The following is a 21,187-nucleotide window of genomic DNA, read 5'->3' as shown; positions in this document are numbered from 1 at the left end:
TTGACTGCTGGATTTCTTATCACGTGATAATTTGTAAATAATAACAAAACACATTATTATCAAAATCAAAATTCACAAGCGGGAGAACTTTCGTTTTTCAATTAATTTAATAATTCTACTCCGTATTAAGTCAGTTTAAAATTTTGTGCAATCGTTCTTCATCTGATTCTGTAAGTAATATATGGACGGAGTTAAACAGAAAGGAACCAAGCCACATCGGGATCGAACCGAGAAAAAGAGGTTTAAAGTTTGGCTCCTGCATAAGACTCAATGTAAAAGATAAACTTCAAGTTCAATTTCTGCAAAATTTGCTCCAACAAAAACTTTGAATTTTTGGCGATAGATAGTAGAGCAATGGTTGAGTTCAAAACCACTCATAACTCAATTTTTCCCAAAATGTGGGTTGGTTCCTTTCTGCTTAACTCAGTCCATATATGAAGTAGATCAAGGTGACTTGACTAAAAACGATTGCCTCCCCATTCGCCCCATTCTACATGTGTTTTGCTTACAGCAGCCCTGCCCTTACTGATTGTAAGATTTTAAATCAGTCCATCTAAAGTAAACAAGTGAACAACAAATTGTTTTATCTTCTGTTTTCATATCTTACTGTTCTTGAATTCAAATGCTTCAATGGTTATGCTACCTCAATTCTTATGGATAAGTAGATACAGTAAGTCACGTGATATTGTTAGTGTGTTTTTTGTAGATCGACAAGTTCTACCTTTCAGTACGCTCTTTCAGAAATGAGAGATAGATGTTTACCAATCCCTTGAATTTTAAAGGCACCTTTAATCTGCTCCCAAAGCCTGTCTTGATTGAATGGCAAATTCTGGATGAGTATTTTGCTCTAAGAAGCTCTCAGCAATAGGTTCTCAGTCAGTTATGAGGCACCTATTCAACAGGTTGATTTTCATGTTGTATCATTTCATGCACTCAAAAGGATAGTCAGTTCAAAGCATTGATCCTCTAATTCTTTTCTTTGATCTATGGCCCTATGTTTCAGGAATGATGTACCGGAACAAGCAGAAACTGATTTTAGCATTAGCTCTCCTCTCTGTATTTACAGTCATGAATTTCACATTTTATTATCATTATGGTAATCATGGCATGGCAGCAGATCAGTTTGAGGGTTTTGATCATATCAATGGTAGCTTAGCAGCGATAGTTCCAAACACTGTGCATTACATTTTGTTCGGGACTGATTCCTTGAATTTTATTTCATTTCTTTCAATGACATCTGTTCTGAAGGTAAGTTAATAATGTCCATTCCATTTTTTTTGTTCCATCCCCATAGGGTAGTGGTGAAGTCAACTGGCTCAGTCGGACCCTTGGGCCTGGCGGTCGAAGGTCCCTGGAGGCAATCAGGGACCGGGGGGATGGTGAATCCCAACTATATGCTGCGGGAGGGGGGCGAGTTGTCCGGTGAGGTAATGGTCGTAGGCTACCGCAGTTTGGGAAAAGTACCGGCTAAGCCTGTTGCCATACAAAACAATAGGAGTTGCACAAGTTGCAGTTGCAACTCAAAGGGAGTGGTTTAGGGTCTGGCGGGCCGTTGCATAGGGCCACACCCCCCCTCCCCCCCATAACCAATCATACTTGACAGACGCCGGGGTCTCCAGTCTAGACTGGGGATGTTAGACCTCACTATCAGCCGAACCACGATTGGTATCCGGATCCCAGGAGTAGGGCTGGAAACCCTCCCTGGAGTGCGCCAGATTTAAGGACTACTTCGTGTTCCCCTCTCATTATCTAGGCTTGTGTGAGCAGATTCTCCTGCCTTATGAACAAACAAAAAAAAATTGTTTTGTTTACTTTGATAGACTCTGAAAGAATCACCAAAAATCTTCAGAAAAACTATAGCTTCCGGTCTGCTGAATTTTGGTTTGATATGTCAAAGGTAACTGTGTAATTTCAAATGTTGGAAATGAAAAACAAAAAAGTTTCAAACTCTCTAAGTTCTGTGAAATAAGGGATTTTGCAATTGTCAAATCAAGCTCCATCCTATGTCATCTCATTCAAAGACTCATGTAGACAGAGAAGGATATCCCTCCTACCTCTTGAAGCTCATTTCTTGCCTCTACCTCTAGACATCAAAACTATTGCAAGTAAATAATCAATCTCCTAAAAAATATTGCCTCAGTGACTTGCATTACGAATAATAATATTCCTTTAGCAATAATATTCTGTTCTACAGGGGAAAAAAATTAAAAATAGAATGCTTGTCTTTAGGGACTTACTCCTGTAGTCTCACAGTTGTGTGCATCACAAACAACAATGAAATCATCTTCTTTTGCCCTACAGATTCAAAATCCTGATTCAATCCTCATCCACACTGACAGGGACCGTCTTCAAGGATACTACTGGGATTTGGTTCAAAATTTAGCGAAGCTCAAAAAAACACAAATTCAATTGGCTCTCATTGAGAGACCAACACATGTCTTTGGTCAACCTCTCAGCTCAGTTTATCATATGACAGATGTGGCACGTATTCTTGTTTTAATGAATTTTGGTGGCATATACCTCGACACAGACACAATAGTTCTCCGGTCCTTGAACCCCCTTTTAAAGTATGAAATGGTTGTTGGCTGGCCGCAGAAAGAGAATATTGGAACTCAGGTACCTCCTTTTTTTCTATCTAATAACTAATTTTGCAAAATCTGAACTTAGTTCAAAATTCATTAAAGTGAAAAGGAAGTTAATCTTAAAAGATGGTTTACTGGACTAAGAAAACCTGTTCATTGTAGCTATTGTTTTGAAATTTACAGCCTTGTTTTATCTTTTTAAGAACATATTACTCATTAAAAATATTCTCCAAAAAACTTTAAAGAATGCTCTAAAAAATACCTACAAGAAAAAACTAGTCACTAATTTTTTATAAGAATAATTTAATCCTCTCTCTAAAGAGAATATGACGGAAAAATTTACACCATTTCAAACTGAACTACTTACTACATAGCAATATATGAGGGTCTTGGAGGACAAGGCGCTTAAATGCAGTTTTTGCCATTTTGAGAAAAGCGTGTTTAATGTTTCTAAATCTCATGAAGCCCTATGGTGGAAAGAAAGTTCAAACTCACATTTTGATGCTTAAAAATTGGATTTTACCAGTGAATTTTTCACAGAACATACTTCCAACCTATATTTATTTGAAATAACTAACATCTCAATTTTTTTCGAAAACTGTTCTTATTTGCCTTGTCTCCGAGCCCCTCATATTGTAATAATATTGAGAAGTTACTAGACAAGAACTCGTATGATGTTTGTGTACATGGTTTTAACTATTTAATACCCAGTAACAAATTATCACTTGACAAAAGCTCTACCTTTTTTACTGCCGTGCTAAGTAATTACGCCGTATGAGCATTCAAATGTTGCCAAATTTCCTTTTAGAATATATTTATTTATGAAGGAAGTTATGAATATTTTTCTTTGAAATTTTCAAACTTTTAAGACCAAATTACAAACGAAATCCTCTAAAAAATCGGCACATAAATATTCACAAATTTCTCTAAAAATTATTGATTTTTCAAAGGAAATTTGGCAACACCTGATGGCTCTTACACCGTTTTTACTCAGCACGGCAGTATAGGAGGATGCACTGCACTTGTTTGGAAGCTGCTCTTCTGCTGTAGTTTTGGCAGTATTTGTACAGGATTTTAGATGACTCAGCAGAGGAAATGGGTGTGAAAAAATAATTTTTCTCTCACACTTTTTTTTAAAATGATATGATTGATTTCAGATTTTGATTGCACATAAAGACGCAAGATTCTTAAAACAGTGGCTCAATGGCTACCGACGGTACCAACCAAGAAACTGGTATTACAATGCTGGTCAGTTCCCTGCTGAAGTCCTTTCAAAGAAACCTGAGCTGGCTCATAGAGAAGATACCCTGTTGGGTGTTCAGAATTTGATAGAAAAACTATATGTAGCTGATGAATGGAGCAGTTGGAAGAACTTTTACTCTCTTCACTTGCTCAGCCGCCACCATCCAGATCCAGACAAGTTGGATGAGACCTCTGTCACATTGTATAAACACCCTTTTGGTGAAATAGCATCATGGCTTCTATACACCGTGGAGCCACCTCTAATTATCGATGGCTTCAAACGCTGGAAATTTTAAGGTCAGTGCTGACATCATCCCTAGTTATTTTTTAAAAACAAATACTGAGCTACAGGCCGATTTTCCCTCTAATATTATGCGAACTCAGGCCATGCTACAATGAAAAACAATTTGCAAGAGGGTACTTATAGGTATTTAAAATAGTGCCTTAATATGGTGAAAAATAAGCAAGCAAACGTTTTGGCCATGACAATGGCCTTCATCAGTGCAAAGAACGTACAAAGATAGGAAAAACACTGGCAGTTTGCATACAAGAACCAAAAAAAATCCTCTTGCACATTGTTTTTTATTAAAGAATAGCCTGGCTTTGCATATTATTGAAGAGAAATTTGACTAGTATTTGTTTTCACTTTAAGTAGCCGAACACCCAATCATTTTGTCATATTTTTATGTTCTTCGAAATTTAAGGGTTCCATATTTTTGAATACCTATGTCATGCTCTGTTGGTAAAATTTTCTTGTTGGCAGACAGGTCATCCCCATTGCCCAGTCCATGAACTAGGCAGCCAGCTCAGGAACTGGCTGGTCTAAAGTCTGAAAATTATGCCTTTGGTCCGACCGTTAATAATAGATGCAATTCTGATGCTGACAAACAAATGCCCCCCATTGATTGATTTCTAGCAAACATTTCTCAGTATTTTTAACGAAACCTAAAAGGATCATAATAAAAACCAATACAATTTTCAAAAATTTAAAAGCTGAGTGAAACAAGTTTACAATTAACTTATTTCAGTTTATTTTAGGAGTTTTTATTAAAAATTTACGAGTTTTTTCAAACCTGGTATTTGAGTAAACAAAATGGATTCTGAGAAGTTTGTTTTATCAAGGGAAAGAGGAATTAAACTGACAGAAAAAAGGAAATATCCATCAAATTTTGTTCAGGAATCATTTTAAATTTATTCTGGTGCTACAGCTAATGACAACTCTCATGCATTCCTGAAGAGGTGAGAAAAGCTAAAGTGCCTTCAATTTTGAACATGCAACACGCACATCCTTTGAACATGAATAGTTGCATCAAAGCATTACAGTCAACTCAATCCAGTCTTTGCAAAGTGGAAACGCCTACAATTTTCGAATATGCAACACGCACACCCAAGATATTAAAAAATAATCAAGATTTCAAGAAGCTCGTTAATAGTTAATAAAAACGTTAGATTTAAAGTTTGCCCTGCTGTTGCTCAGGTTTAACCTCTTGTTGATGGAACATGGGTCAATTTCAATTAATATCAGGGCGTTCCCCTAAATTTCGTCCCCTCATTCAAAGCAATTTTCGGCTCCTCCCCACGACCCAAGTAGCAGTGATTGCGATAAATAGCGATTTTATCGGTTGGTTATCGCGATTATATCGACTGCAAGCTATCGAGATATAATCGATAAAATCGCATTAAAAATTGCGATGTATGGCGATTAAATTGCTTTACATCGAAATTTTCGGTTCGATAAAATCGCGATCAATTTCCGTCGATAAAACCGAGATTAAATCGCCATTTTTCGGGATTTTTATTTCGAGAATATCGCGATAAAATCGCGATAAAATCGCGATTCTATCCCGATAAGATCGAGGATAATCGCTCCGATGTTGATGGTCCCAGCGATTTTATCGCCTATAAAATTGCCACATATCCCGATTTTTCCGTTGAAAAATGCTACTTGGGGGACATCAACTCATTCAAAATCTCGGCCGAGTAACGCTGCGACACGACACACGAGGCGGGCGCGTAGTAAACATTGCAGTGCTGGTCACCCTGGCCAGTTTCGACAGGAGCGCGTCAAATCGAACCGTTTATTCATGAAAAGCCCCCAACGCCAAAAATTATCGAGCCCTGTCTTCGCTCATATATCACAACTCCGAAGCTAGTGAATTTTCGACGGTTCAGTCGTTTTGTAAAGAGGCGGTCCAATTGTGACCGCCACCGCTCCGCGCGCATGAGCTGAAGCAACAATGGGGACTCCAAACGGAGCAGTTACTGTTGCAACATTTTGTCACCCAGAAATAAAACCGGCAAAGCTTGTGCGAAAACAGGGGGTCCCCAGCGGCGTTGCGTGATTTGCGATACATCGATCGATATGCCATTCAGACCCATGGAAATGGATCGATGTACATATAAAGTGTTCGCAGAGAACCTTAATAATCGATTCTTTACCATACACTGAAAACAAATTCTCGGCGTTTTTACCAAGGTCCGTCGGTACCTTTACCATCTCACTTTTTTTTACCAATTATTGGTAATTTTACTAAGAAAAATTGGTAAGCTTACCTAAAAACCGGTATTTTTACTGTTTTTTTCAGGTGAGAATATCACTTTTATTGGTAGTCAATTCCCGGTAACTTTGCCATTTTATCTCGGTAATTCTGCCACAGTCGACAAAAAATATTGGCGCTTTTGCCAAAGTCCAGTAAAATCACCGAGAAAGTTCAATCATTTTACCGAGATTTCTCGGTAAAATTACCAATTCCATAAATAGTAATTTTACCAAGAAAAAACTGGGATCAAATAGAACCCTGAATTCTTGGTAATTTTACCCTTTTCTTAGTAAATACACCGAGATTTTTTTTTTCAGTGTAGCTTCAAATGGGGGACTATCGATAATCGATCATTGACGCCTCGCCACTGTGAGTCCCGGGACGATGCGTCGTCCACATTATATTTAACGAAAAACTGTCGGTAACAGCTGCCTTTTTGTGGGAATCGAACGCTCAACTTTTTATGGTTTGTTTGTTTGTTTTTTTTTTTGTTTTTTTTTTTTTCCGCAATACTTAATCAAAAATATTCAAAATATGTTGCGATTCACACGTGTAGGTACACGTACAGATGTTCAAAGTGCAAAACCGCGTATTTTTATCGCGGTGTTTCATAAGTCCCGCCAGCATTTTATTTTTCGAAGAGAAACAAGTCAACTGTTTGTCTTGAAATTCATACAGAATATTCTGCTAACACAGAAGAAATATCGAGGAAGTTTTAAAGAAATTACGTTGACTAATTTTCAAAAGACAAAATTAGGCATGATAGGAATGCTGCATCGCCACAATCGGGGATAGTGGTTCCGCTTTTTGGCCATCAATATTAAAGTTTGCTCGAGTCCTAGGCGAAAAGGAGCTTTTTGCGGGGGAGGCCTTCTAGGGGAAGAGGCATCTGGAAGCCGGAGCCCGCCTCGGGAAAATGTTGAAAAATGAGTCATCCCGGGAACAATTTTGAGCTTTCCTTACTACACAGGAAACTTGATTGATGTACATTGTACAATTTCAGAGATGGATATTTCACGCGCTTATTTAGGACAATCCCTTTTATTTTTTTTGCAGGGGGAGTAGCGAGTAGCCTCCTCTCAAGTTCTGCCCACGCGGGCAAAGGGGGTAATGTCGTCGCTCCTCTGACGTAAGGGCTTATCTTGATTTCTACGTGAGCCCTGTCCTTCATATAATCCCATGCTTTTCAGGGCTCACTTGAAAATAGAGATACGTCCTTACGTCAAAGGAGCGACGATGTGTGACTGGGTGTGCAGAAACGCGAGATCGCGGGGTCATGGAACCCAGATCACGTTAAGGAAGGTAGAAACGGAAAAACGCCCCCAAAAATTCGTATATTTTTAGAGAAAATTTGGCAACAACAGAAGGCTCATACGGCGTTTTTCCTTAGCAAGCAAAACATGGCCTGCATCGATGATTCGCGTAGGCGGTTTATGCGACCGCGCAGCCTTTTCGTTGCGCCCACAGAAAAGTAAATGCTCCGCCTGGAGGTATGTACAGGCACAACAAATTCCAAATCCACGATGAAAGCATTTTAAACTTTGACGACTCATCTCCTGTCGACTGACTGGATTTTTCATCGGCCCGGGAAACGGACGTTACGTAACGCATGATGCGGAGAGGTGACCCGATCTGGGGGGGGGGGGGGGGGGGGCAGAGGAACAAGCCATCCTGCCTCAAAATTTGCCTGACAAGAAACTCGTAACTGCAATGAAAAACTCGGACAGTTTCGCGGTTTTACCTCGGTGCAGTAGTATACCAGTTTGGACCGATGACTCGTTCGTCCGTCGACGCCACTGCCGCATGCCGTTCCATTTCGAGGCCGATTAGGTGCCTGATCCCGAAACCCATCGTCGACGAAAGCCACTGCGACACGCTCGCCGCCGTACGTGGAGCCGTTGCAATCAGTGCCGAGGCATGGATGATCAATCATCGACTTTTCCCCATATGAAGCTATGCTACAGAATCGATTATTGAGGTGTTCGTTGCGAGCACCCTGTTTATCGATCCCTCCCCGTAAGTTTAAATGGCAGATCAATCGATAGATCGCAAAGCACGCCGCGCAACTGGTTGCAATGTTTTTCCACGGATGATCGAGCTGTCGGGCTGTGTTCACATGTGACGCCACGAGGCCAGGGCAGGGTTTACACATGCTCAAAAGTTTCAAAATCATTGGTTTTCTCCAAGGCGGCATGAGAGAAAGGATCCAAAATCATCCGTGGGGGTCTGTTTGGCAAAAATACGTACACTGGGAAAAAAAACACATTGGATCTAGAGTCCAGACTCTTGGAAACATCGACAAGAAAAAATATCCTTGATTCGATCGGATTTTTGCTTGAATCAAAACGAAATCCGCTTAAATTAAGAGGCTTGGTTCTTGATCTAAGCTAGATTCTGATTGAATCAAGAGTACTTTTTCTTGTCGATTTTTTTAAGAGTCTGAACTCTAGGTCAAATGTGTTTTTTTTTCCAGTGCAACAATTCAAGAAATAGCTGTTCAAAATTCTAATCTACTATGCTGAAGTCATGGAATTTTCAAGCTAAAATATAATGCAACCTCACGTCCATTTCTAGTATAATTGTAATCTTCCGTCACATTCTTAAGGCGCAATGATACAACTATTTGAACTCTCCGGAATGCGTGAGGTATCACGCCGCATTTGAAGGCGTTTTCAAGACAGCCAAGTTCCGATACCCGGATTATCGTTTTGCATAGTTCATATTCTTTTGTTTTGTTCCGCACAACTTGTTTATTTTTAATCCTCGTATAAAAACCACCCATTTGGTAAATACAATTCTATCTGGAGCGCACTTCAGCTATGCATTCACCACTGTAAAAATGTCAAAGGAAATCGACGAGCTCAGCGTGCATGGAGGCTATTTCCATTTTAATCTTCCGTCACAATTCTAAGGCGCAATGATACAACTATTTGAACTCTCCCGAATGCGTGAGGTATCACGCCTTATTTGAAGGCGTTTTCAAAACAGCCAAGTTCCGATACCCGGATTATCGTTTTGCATAGTTCATATTCTTTTGTTTTGTTCCGTACCACGTGTTTATTTTGAATCCTCGTATAAAAACCACCCATTTGCTAAATACAATTCTAGCTGGAGCGCACTTCAGCTATGCACTCATGACTACTAAAATTTCAAAGGAAATCGACAAGCACTGCGTGTATGGAAACCGCGTGTTGAGAAAAACGCATTTAAAATTTTGTTTTTTATGTACTGCGCAGACTTTTCTATGCTAGTACCCTGTTTTGGTGTTTTTGGGTGACCTAGCCCTTCTATTGAAGGATGCCGGGTAGATTTTGTGATACATTTTGGGTTTCTACTCTCATATATTTAATGTAGAAAAGCTGTTTATAGGCCATTATTACGCCCAACAGTCATTTTGGTGGCAATATGAAGTATAAATCATTTTAATCACCTATGATTAACGCAAAGTGGAAGAATATCGATAGTGAGTAAAGGAAGGGGTAACTAGCACCTTATAGGCCCGTTTATAGGTCGTTCTTGCACCCATCGATCCAGAGGCCTGACTTAACTCGGAAAAAAAAGGTTTTTCGACCTCGAGCCGTTACCTATATATATTCTATCGCTACCACAGCATAGTCCAGGGCACGTAGAATCCAAAAAGCAGATGGGCGTAATAACGACCTATACGCCTATAGGCTGTTCTTGGTGCGGTGTTCTCAATTAAGTAGACTAAACCTCTCACAACTTTTTCAGGGCTTTTTCTTGCAAATTCTCTACTCCAAAGTCTCCAATATTTCATGCGTCTTCACTAAAGCGCTGGAAAGAAATGTTTCTCATTATAGCTATCATGGCCATGTGAACTGGAGAACAGGAATCTTTCACGTCATGAAATGGTTTACTCTTCTATCGCTGCGTTAAAGTCTCCAAGCTTTTCTGTGTGTGTTTTAAGACTCATTAAGGTGTTGGGAATAGGATCCCTCCCATGGCTATCGTGGCTAACTGGACTCAGCAAATGGGGAGTTTTCACGTCATGAAATGATTTACTTTTCTATCGCTGCGTTTAAGTCTCCAAGCTTTCTTCGTGCATGTTTCCCGACGCATGAAGGGGTTGCAAAAGGACGAGTGTGTCAATTATTTCTTCCTGTACAAGTCGCTATCACGGCGGTCTGAGGCGTTCTGCGACGCCTACCTGCCACAGGAATCTGTCATGGTAGAGATCGTCCGTCTCCGTCGCCTACTTGGAGGGACCCACTCCAAGACCTTTTTCGGCAACCTAGTATCGGCCAGCCTCTGCACATGCCCATACCTTACCAACTGCTATAAAACTAATTATTTCTGCACTGGAAAAAAAACCACATTGGATCTAGAGTCCAGACTCTTAAAAACATCGACAAGAAAAAATACTCTTCACTCAATCGGATTTTTGCTTAAATTAAGAACCAAGCCTCTTAATTTGAGCGGATTTCCTTTTGATTTAAGCAAAACTCTGATTGAATCAAGAGTATTTTTCCTTGTCAATGTTTTCAAGAGTCTCGACTCAAGTGTAAGAAAAAGAGGCTCGCACAACGCGACATCCTGCCGCGGATAATCGGTGAATCGGAAGGAGCAGTGATGAAGGTCATCGATCGCAAGTCGCAGGGATGAAGATGCGAGATCCTGTAATTATCTTCAGCTGAATCCACGCGAGGCCTGGTCACCCCACTCACTTCTGTCCAGCTAAAAATGACTGGGGGTGATCGGAGTAGCGGATCTATCAAAATGATTGTCGTAAATGGACGTTGACAAGACCAGTATACTACCACCGCACTTATCACGAACGTCTTATGAACATTCGAGGATTGCCAAATTGCCTCCTGCAAAATATTTATTTCGAAGGAAGGCTATAAATATTTTCTTTCGAAATTTTCCGAAACACTGGAAAAAAACACATTGGATCTAGAGTCCAGACTCTTGAAAACATTGACAAGAAAAGATACCCTTAATTCAATCGGATTTTTGCTTGAATCAAAACGAAATCCGCTTAAATTAAGAGGCTTGGTTCTTGATTTCAGCTAGATTCTGATTGAATCAAGAGTACTTTTTTTTGTCGATGTTTTTAAGAGTCTGGACTCTAGATCCAATGTGTTTTTTCCAGTGTTGGGATCGCCTATGAAATCTTGTTCAAACTTGGAAGGAAAATAAATATATAAGGCATCGGGGAAAATCGGTCTGTATAAGCGGAAACTTGGCAGTGTTTGGAAGATTTCACGACGTTTCTCCTTCGAGGCGTCGTACATTGCCGTTGCCGGGAAAAGCGCCGTATGAGTGTTCAAACGTCACAAAATTTACGATGATAAATTACGAATGTTCAGGGAACTTTGTTAATCGTTTTCCTCCAGTTTTTCAGGGAATTTTATTCGTACTTCAATCTAAAGTAGTACAAATTTAAAAAAAAAAAAATATTCATCGCTTTTATCAAAAATATATATTCCATCGAAAAGCATTTGACAATGTACTTAAAATACAAATTTTTAGAGAAACTTGTGAATAGCTTTCTTCCAGTTTTTCAGAGAATTTTAGTCGCACTTGAATCTGAAATAGCCCAAATTTTCAAAGAGAAATATTCATAGCTCTCATCAAAAATACACATTCCATCGAAGTGAATATGACAACGTCGAAGTGTTCATGTGCCGTTTTTCCTCTGCACTACGCCGCCGTGCCAAGAAAGAACGCCGCGTGAGCTTTCAGATGTTGCCAAATTTCCTTCGATGAAAACCGAATTTACTGGAAAAATTGTGATTGTTTTTTTCCAAAATTTTCACAGACTTTTTTACGCAATTCAATCTGGAGTATCTGGAAATTTCAAGGAAAAATGTGCATAAATTTCGTCATAAATACACCTGATATCAAGAAAAATTTGGCAACTCTCGAATGTTCATACGGCGTTCTTCCTCAGCACGGCAGTACGGTATAGGTAGCCGACGATGAGGGACTATGTAATCGCGGGCCAACGGGGCATCGGATCGGAAATTAATGACATCATGCGCTGCACGGCTAATTAGCGACCATTGTCAGCGGAGATTTTGACCCGCCTCGGGACTAATTCGAGGACACTCCAATTCGTTTTCGTTGCGTGCATCGTGCACTGCCACTACGCGGAGGTTATTCCCTGCGTTCGCCGTTCCGTTCGTCCACGAATCGGAAGTCCCTGGACTCCTGAGCGCGGAGGATTGCAGGAAAGTGGGGAATCTGTACCTAGAGTTGAACGATCACGCGTGGAACGTGGAAAGATGGAACCTCTCTTCCAGCCTCGAAGCGACACGTGGACGTGAGAAAGACTCTTTTCGGATCCTAGGAACTTTCCGGAATCCTCCAATTTTCCGAAATTTCCGCAAAGTCCGGAAATAGTACTGATTTTTCAAGGGCGAAAGTGCTGAAAACCCGCAAGAAGATTTAGAATTTTTTCTTCCATACCACGCGCGTTTTCGTACCAAGCCTGGGAAGTATGCAATCCTCCGCGAAAATGACGCGATTCTATTGGTGGAAGCGGATGGTTGCAATAGACAAAGAAGGTAAGTAATAGACCAACTAGCGGTAACCGTTGAGGGACCGTCCATCGTTTTCCCCTTAGTCCATAAAAACTACCCCTTTCAACCAGGAGAATCGCTCCATTTTCCCGTCGCCTTATTTTTATCTGTATCTTTGTCTATCAATCCCAGTGAAAAGCCTACAGTGGACTAACTATAGGGTGTCTCGTGGGTTGCCGTTAGTCAGTCTATTACCTATCTCCTGTCCATTGCAACCACCCGCTTTCACCAATACGATCCCTCCATAGCCCTGTTGTCTTCTTCGTCTATCGCTTTGTGTACCAATTTCAACAATCAGCCTGCTGATGTCTTTTATTCCTCCTGTTCTTTCCTTCTCTCCGTCTCTGTTTCCTTGCTTTGTTTTATTTTTTTGTTTTTCTTCTCGCATTTCTTCCTATCCTTCCTCCTCTTTTCCCTCCTTTTCCTTCCTCTTTTTTCTGTTCTTCCGCTTCTTTATCCTCTTTCCCTTTTTCTCCTTCTACATACCTTCTCCCCCTCGCCCTCTTCCTCCGTTTTCTCCTTCCCCATTTCCACCATCTCATTCTTCTCCTCTTCCTCCTCTCTCTTCGTCTGTCACTTCCTATTCTCATTTTTGCAATTATTTTCTTCGTTGTCTATGGCTTTATCTATCAATTGTAATAAAAAGCCCACAGCTAGCTATTGAACCTGATAGACAAAACTATAGACAAAGAAAACATAGGAAATATGGAGCGATCCCATTGGTAGAAATGGGTGATTCATGTAGACTGAGGGAGGAATGATGGACTACCTATAGGGTCTCTCGTGGGTTGCCGTTAGTCAGCCTATTACCTCTCTCCTTCGTCCATTGCAACCACCCGCTTCCACCAATAGGATCCCTCCATAAACGTTTTGTCTTCATTGTCTATAGCTTTGCGTATCAATTTCAATGAAAAGTCCACAGGCACGAGAGGCCAAATCGACCTATGGGGGGGGGGGGGGCGAGGTATGGGACAATAATCGACGAAGCTCATGAGTCGGGAGTTTACGACAAATGATCCGGACCGCGATGCAATAGCGCACATTAACGCATAATTGAGTGTAGGACAATAGTGGCGAGCGCCACGGTTTTCTTTCGATCCGACTCACACTAGGCTGACACCTGATGTAATCTTTGCACCGCTGATGACTGATGTAATCTTTAATTTTGCAACCTCTCTCTCTCTCTCTTTGGAGCGGCACCGGGGATTTGAATAGCCGAACGCACTTGAAAGATCACTTACACAGTCATGCGTTTACCGCCTCCCGCGTCCCGGGGACTATTGACACGATTATTCGAGAGTGTGGGTCCTTGTCGACGATCGATCAATGTCTCGCGGGCGGACAATCGGAATCGGGCGCAGCGAGCCGCGGTTCCACGCTCCGCCGTTTTGATTTTCGGGTTCCGCAATCCGCGCCGCCCGTCGCCCGTCGCGGGTCCGCGCGAGGGGGTCCGCGGAACCCCCGGCCACGCACTCGGAATCGGGCTTCGGGCCCGAAGATTCGGGTGACGCCGCGAAGCGCGGTGACCGAGTCTGATGCACCGGCTCAGCGGGCGATCCTGCTCCACAAGCGAATATGCGTGTCGATCACTCCAATCGTCTTGGATTCGATGAAATCGCTGACATCGGTGACATAGACCCGTACGGACCAGAGACAAGAGACCCTCCACTAGAGTACCTATATATTGAGAGAGTATGGCCACTGGGCCCCATGGAGAGGCTTAGGACCCAAAAATGGCGGTGCTTTGTTTTGATTTTTGTGGATGGGAGGGGGGTCATTGCCAACTTTTGACGGTTATCACCAACCGCACTTGCTGCCAACCTTACTACATCTAAGATCATTTTTCTCAAAAATTGCACACGATTAGCCTTAAAAATATGTAAAGATGTCGCAATAGTGCATGCATTTGAGTAAATTTCTCGTTACGATAAGCAAAGAAAACTACATTTTGAGTCATTTTGCATTACATTAATTTATGGCGTCCGCCATTTTTGGGTCCTAAGGGCTCCATTCAGCCTAGGATGGCTGAGCCAATCAGAGGTGGTAACCCCAGTGGCCATACTCTCTCAATATAGGTACTCTACCCTCCACTGGCCTCTTGGCGACAGATGGAAGCTTTTACTTCAGGGGATTCAACAATGCCTTATGGAAAATTATAAGGGAGCAACAGTCATCACTCTTATTTCGGCTGTTGACCTACCTACATGGTGGATGGTGAGCTTCGGGTGACGTCATGAGCCAATCACTGGAAAAAAAAGAATCTTAAATTTGCCGCCAAGAAGTATTTTTTCTTAAATCAAGAATTTTGCTCTTTAATAGAAACTACTTTTTTGCTTAACCCAAGCATTATTTTGCTCGTATCAAGAAAAAATTCAGCTTAAATCAAGATACAACGAATTCTTGGCGGCAAATTCAAGAATTATCAGGCTTGAGCCAAGCACCTTTTTTTTCAGTGAAGCAAGTCTCCCAAACTTCGGCTTGTTTGCAAAACGAAACTGCCAACACGTTGTCAAACATCAACCATGTAGATAAGTCAATACAGTAGAATACTGAAGTCCGGAAAGTGAAAGCTTCCACTATTGCCAAGATACTAGTGGAGGGTTCTCATCTTGTCTCTGGTACGGACCGATCTCTGAGCTTCCCGCCAAATTCACCAAGTCTAAACCCCCAACCCCGAGGGAGGGAGAAGGAGGGGTTCCTGTCGTATCTCAACCGATTAGGCTGTAGCAGCTCAATATTATATATCTAATTCGATAGAAATAATTGACACACCCATCCTTTTGCAACAGCTTCATTCGTTTGGAAACAAGCATCAAGAAAGCGTGGAGACTTAAACGCAGCGATAGAAAAGTTAGCAATTTCATGACGTAAAAATTCCCCATTTTTCCAGTCCAGTTAGCCACGATAGCCATAGATCCAAGATAGCCGTATTCCCAACACCTTAATGGGTCTAAAAACACACAGAAAAGCTTGGAGACTTTAACGCAGCGATAGATAAGTAAACCATTTCACGACGTGAAAACTCTCTATTTGTCCAGTCCAGTTAGCTATGTTAGCCATGATGAGCCACAATAGCCATGATAGCTTTGAAAGAGATCCTATTCTCAACATTTTAATGAGTCTAAAAACACACAGAAAATCTTAGAGACTTAAACGCAGGGACAGAAAAGTTAGCTATTTCATGCCGTGAAAAATATCCCTGTTCTCCAGTTCATTTGGCCATGATAGCTATGATGGAAAACATTTCTTTCCAGCACTTAAGTGAGTCGATGAACACGCATGAAATATTGGAGACTTAAACGCAGTGATAGAAAAGTAAATCTTATCCTACGCAAAATCGATAAGTAATAGCATAGAATGCCAAGTGAATCAGGATCCCTCGGAAAAAGGACGATAAGCGTCTTTCAAGCCGTTTCTGGGAGCTTGGACTAGTAACGTAAATCAGTGACGTAACGCAACTATGCGGGGCAAGTGCGGTTTCGAGTATGATGGGACAATAATTTGCGGCATCTACTAACTGATCCACTATACATGATCCAGCAAAAACGGGGACGCTCCGGGAAGTGATCTTTTTCAGACCCCAGTGTTTGCAAAACTAATTCAACTTGTGGTAACTGTTCGTCTTCCCGACTAAAACCCATCTTCGATTCCTCACCGTGGATACACCCCCACACGTTTATACTGCCGTGCTAAGGAACAACGCCGTAATGAACATCAAGGAGTTGCCAAATTTTTATAGGTATAACATGAATTTTTGGGGGAAGTTATGTTCCTGCATCGAAAATAGCCAATCCTCACTTTAACGCCCCATCATTTTCTCGGTATAGTTTGCAAAACGGCGAATGCAGGGAAGTCAACAGACTGTCCCAGAACGAAAATGAGGATGCGATTTTTTCTCTTTTTTTAAACGATGCGGTAAGGGAAGTGTCAATACTATTTAAGTTTCCTCGGTTTTAATTTCATTCATGTGTGTAGCATGCCCTCTATCCGTGCTCTGTGAAAATTAAACGCAGCGTTGTTTTTTTACTAAATAGTCAAGCAATAGTACATCATAAATATTCGTGTTATTTTCCCGAAAGAAAATTCAGGGGAAGTCCACCATCGAAAAATTTTAAAAACGTGAAAAACGTTGCAAAAATTTCCCTCTAAAATGCATGCAGCTTTAGCATAAGGTTCGTCATGAACGTTCAACTTAACTTTAACCGCACCATACGCTTCCCCCAAAAAAAGTCAATGTGGTTAATGTTTGAGCAGAGGAGTTTTTTGCTCCTCCTTCCGAGGGAGTAGGGGGGGGGGGCACCGCCCCTCTAGAGATTTGGGATTGCATATTGTATGTATTTATGTATATGTCATTAATAACGAACTAAGAGACTCGAATTTTACAAAAAAATAAATGTATTGTATTGTGCAAAATACACTGAATATAGAGTCAGTAGCCAACATGAAAGTTGTCAGCAAGGAGGTTACGTACATAGTTTTTTCCTCGGAAAGATTTGTAGAAAACACAATACAGATACCTGCGAATTGATAACTATTGTCACGTGAAGGATATTCTTTGGCCTACCTAAACAATTGAAGGCGGAATGAGAATGAATGCAAAAACTCGATACTCTCCCTGTCACTGTTTTTTTTAATTCCTTTTCGCTCGGAATATCCAGATATTGATAATTAGATAACGCTGTTTTATTTGAAGTATATTTACTCGATTTACTCACAGTTGTGAGTTTCAAGAGTAATGGCTATCCTCAATTTTACGATTTCGAAATTTCATTAAGGATCAGCAATAGCGCTACGGAGGAGCAGTTACTGCGGTTAGACCTCGATGAAGAAATTATCTGAATTTAATTTATCCCGGCATCCTGGAGCTACGTTTCCCTGCTCCTGAGCTTCACTCCTGTCGGAACGCAATATCAACGACTATTGCAACAATAACCTCGGTCAATTTGCAGTCTGCACTCAACTGTATCGATAACTCGAAGGCATTTAAACAGGGGTGCAAAAATTTCTCGACCGGTCGAGTCGCGGGTAAAAATGAAAAGACCCCGAAAACGGTGTTTTCAAATGGGTAAGGCAGCAAAATCACGTTTTTTCGCAATACCGCAGCAATTTATACACTCGAAGCATTGAAAGAGTCATGTTTGATATTTCTGACGGGAAAAGGGTTCCTTAAATGGGAAGAGCGATTTGAAGAACTAGAAGGCTAATAACTCTCTGCACCATTACACCTAAAAATATGAAACATGTTGTGTTATGGCTTTCAGTCGAACTAAATTTTGAAATGAGGAACCAATAAAGAGTTGGATACTGAGTGGTTACAATGGAATGTAGTTGAGTCGCGTCCAACTATACTGATTCCACTTAGCCACTACTAATCCTACGCCGTATTGTAAATGAATTACTCTTTTTTCGTGATCAAACGAAACATTGTTAGGAACGATCGTTTTTCTAAAACAAGAAAAGGAAACTGTCAATTTTTGTTATAATTTTGATTTTTTTTTCTTCTTCTTGGTTAAACGCGTATTAGATCGGAATCTTATCATCAAGGTAGCCTTACTTCCAATACATTCCTGAATCAGACTAGCCAGCTGATTTCAATTAGTTGTCCACTTTGTGGGAGGATCTTCTTACTAATCGTGAGCATGAATACGGAGTTTTTATCTGTTCTTGATAGAAGGGAAAAGAATATCACATAACGTTAGATATTAATCCAAAAAAACTAAGAAATCTTGTTCAATACTTAAACGTGTTCCTCTTCTATAATAGACTAATTCGCATTGTGATACACTGCTGTTCGAAGGAAAAACGCTGTATGGACCTTCAAGCGTTGCCAAACTTGTCTTTGATGAAACACGAATTTTCTGGAGAACTGATGAATATTTTCGCTCCAATTTTCCAGATAATTTCGTTCGCTATTTCACCTAAAGTTCCTGAAAATTTCAAAGATAAATATTCATAACTTTCTTCAAAAATAAACATTTCATTGATGAAAAGTTGGCAACTCTCGAATGGTTATACGACGTTCTTTCTAAGCACGGCAGTCCTGGTGAGGCGCTCCCGAAAAAAAAGGAGTCAAGAGTCAAGTAGGTATATAATTTGTCAGCTCCAACACGCAATGGTATAATCACACTACTCCCAGCCCGCCCACGAGATTCAATTCCATCGCAGAATAATGTGTGTGTAATCAACTGAAATTGAATCTTCCGAACTTGAACGTGTATTACAATCTCTTTACAATTTGTCATTCAAATATTTACAATCGTGTTGTTTGTCATCTTTACAATTTGTCGTATTATTTGAAATGTGTGTCATTTTAAAATGAAGGCTCTTCAAAGTTTTCTCCATAGTGACAACGGAGAATTTCCAGGTGTCTTGAAATTTGATGGATTTCGTATTTACGTGGAAACCACTGAGTGAATTGAACACGAGGATACCTTTCATTCTTAAATTGAACAATTCGCCGCTTGGCTGACACAAGGGCGTAACTACACATTGAGATGAGGAGATATGACAAAATGATCTATTCTGCTAAAGCACATGTGTTCAAATGGGAAAAGCCGCCTAAAGACGTCACTAGGCGGTGAATTTTCTCAATTTTAAATCTATTTACTTAGTATTTCCCATATCAGAAAAAAATTATACTGCATAATCAGCTCTTTGAGCTCTTTCAGATTAAGCAATAAAGAAGTTGCGTGCAAATTCTCCATTCTTGTATTCATAGAAAACGCATTAATGTTTTCTTGATGTCAAAAGGCGGTATTGGCACCTTTAAGAAAGAATTTTTAAAAGAATGAAAACATAGCCATTAAAACTCTGGACGTATTTATAATATTGTAAATTGATTCTCGCAAAGTGTCAGCGTGTCAAGGTATACGCAACTAATGATAAAAATGTATATTCGCGTGTGTGGCAAGTATGCCTCCGAAATTTCAAAATATCGACACAGTGGACGATATTCAGTCGAGTGTTTCCTTTTAAAGTTGAATATTCATAAGTTTTGCCACCATTACGTATCCGAACACAACATCATTTCACCATTCTGACGAAAGATCTTAAAAATAAAAGTGTCCCGAATAATCGTTGTTCGTCGGGGTTATGTATGGATCTAGGGTTTCCCTCAAAAATTCGATAGCGTCTTATGCTTACTTTACTACAAATAGTGAGAGTCTAGATCACGATAATCGGGGGCGGAACCAGCAATTTGGCAACACTGACTCTCCCTAATTTAGAGCTGTGTTAAATAATCGATTCTTGTCGAAGCACCTTGCCCCATCAAGAATCGATACATTTCCATAGGTTTAAATTTAGAAAATACGGTGTTGCCAATTTGCTGGATCCGCCAATGACAATCATTTCTCTCGGCACGCTCTTGACACACTGCCCGATAATTGTATACGAAGCCTAATGGAATAATTACTCCTTCTTAGTCGCTTTAATGCTCCTCATTATTTAGATCAATTATTGGCTAAAACGTGTAGTTGGTATAGAGGCGTGTTTGAAATCCGTACGTAATAATTAATTTTCTCATTCGCAATTTTGCTGTGTTGAGCCTGTCAATTAGATGATTTGAAAAAAACTGACCAAGCACTTAGCTGCAGCTAGTGATTTTTACAATTAAATCTGTCACTCTTGACAGAATGAAAATTCCGAAAAATGATCTTCTTTCAAGTAATTTAGACAGTCAAAATACTGAAGAATGGTTAAAAATACAGGGAGTAATGAAAAATAACTAAATGTATTACATTTTGCAATAAGGAACCACTACCTCTGGCTCTTCCATAAAAGCACCTCTCTGCATAGGGAAACCAATGACACATATTATATGCTGTTTCTAAAATGAGCCGAAATGAAGGTTCTTTATCGCAAAATGTGGTCCAAGTAATGGACTAAAACTTGGAAAAAACTCCGTCAATGCGTTTTTATGTGAGAACTTTGTTAATGTCACACAGCGACCTCTCATTTGCAAAACCTAAACATTTCTTTTCTTTTAGGTCGCTTTCCAGCTTTATGAAGCCTTATTTGTCGGTTGTGTACCTTATGCGCCTTATTCTGTAAATTTGAAAATTTCCATTCGTTAATCGAAACTTTTTTCTGAATCTGCAATATTCGATCCATACAGAACTTTCTTTACCAGTTCTTCTCAACGCACAATTCTAAATGGTCTGAATTCAATCCTAAAATAAAATCGTTTTCTGCTTCCAGATCATCCGCGGAGAAGGTGGGCTGAAACGGAGTGAGAATGTTCGATATTCCTAATTGGTCAGAGGTATGTTTCTCTATC

The 21,187-nt window shown here is 40.4% G+C and overlaps 1 protein-coding gene across 2 annotated transcripts; it reads left to right on the top strand.

Moving 5' to 3' along the window:
- Positions 1-22: 22 nt before the first annotated feature.
- Positions 23-21,155, top strand: LOC140225121 (uncharacterized). Of its 2 annotated transcripts, none has more exons than XM_072302765.1 (5): positions 23-170; positions 1,004-1,248; positions 2,302-2,616; positions 3,740-4,121; positions 21,109-21,155. In XM_072302765.1, the coding sequence occupies exons 2-4, from the start codon at positions 1,006-1,008 to the stop codon at positions 4,118-4,120; spliced, it is 939 nt and encodes a 312-aa protein (XP_072158866.1). In that variant the 5' UTR covers positions 23-170; positions 1,004-1,005; the 3' UTR covers position 4,121; positions 21,109-21,155. The 2 variants fall into 2 exon arrangements, with proteins under 2 accessions (XP_072158866.1, XP_072158865.1); XM_072302764.1 differs by lacking the exon at positions 23-170 and adding an exon at positions 525-670.
- Positions 21,156-21,187: the final 32 nt, after the last annotated feature.

Source organism: Bemisia tabaci, chromosome 7 (assembly GCF_918797505.1).
Source record: "Bemisia tabaci chromosome 7, PGI_BMITA_v3".
Classification (NCBI taxonomy): Eukaryota; Metazoa; Arthropoda; class Insecta; order Hemiptera; family Aleyrodidae; genus Bemisia; species Bemisia tabaci.
The sequence above is the reverse complement of the archived record's forward strand: the minus strand, read 5'-3'. Positions and strand labels throughout refer to the sequence as shown.

Coding starts and splice junctions, on each gene's coding strand:
- LOC140225121 (XM_072302764.1), top strand. CDS start 631: ATGGTTATGCTACCTCAATTCTTATGGATAAGTAGATACA. Junction 671..1,003: donor CTTATGGATAAGTAGATACA/GTAAGTCACGTG, acceptor CCTATGTTTCAG/GAATGATGTACCGGAACAAG. Junction 2,617..3,739: donor AAGAGAATATTGGAACTCAG/GTACCTCCTTTT, acceptor GATTGATTTCAG/ATTTTGATTGCACATAAAGA.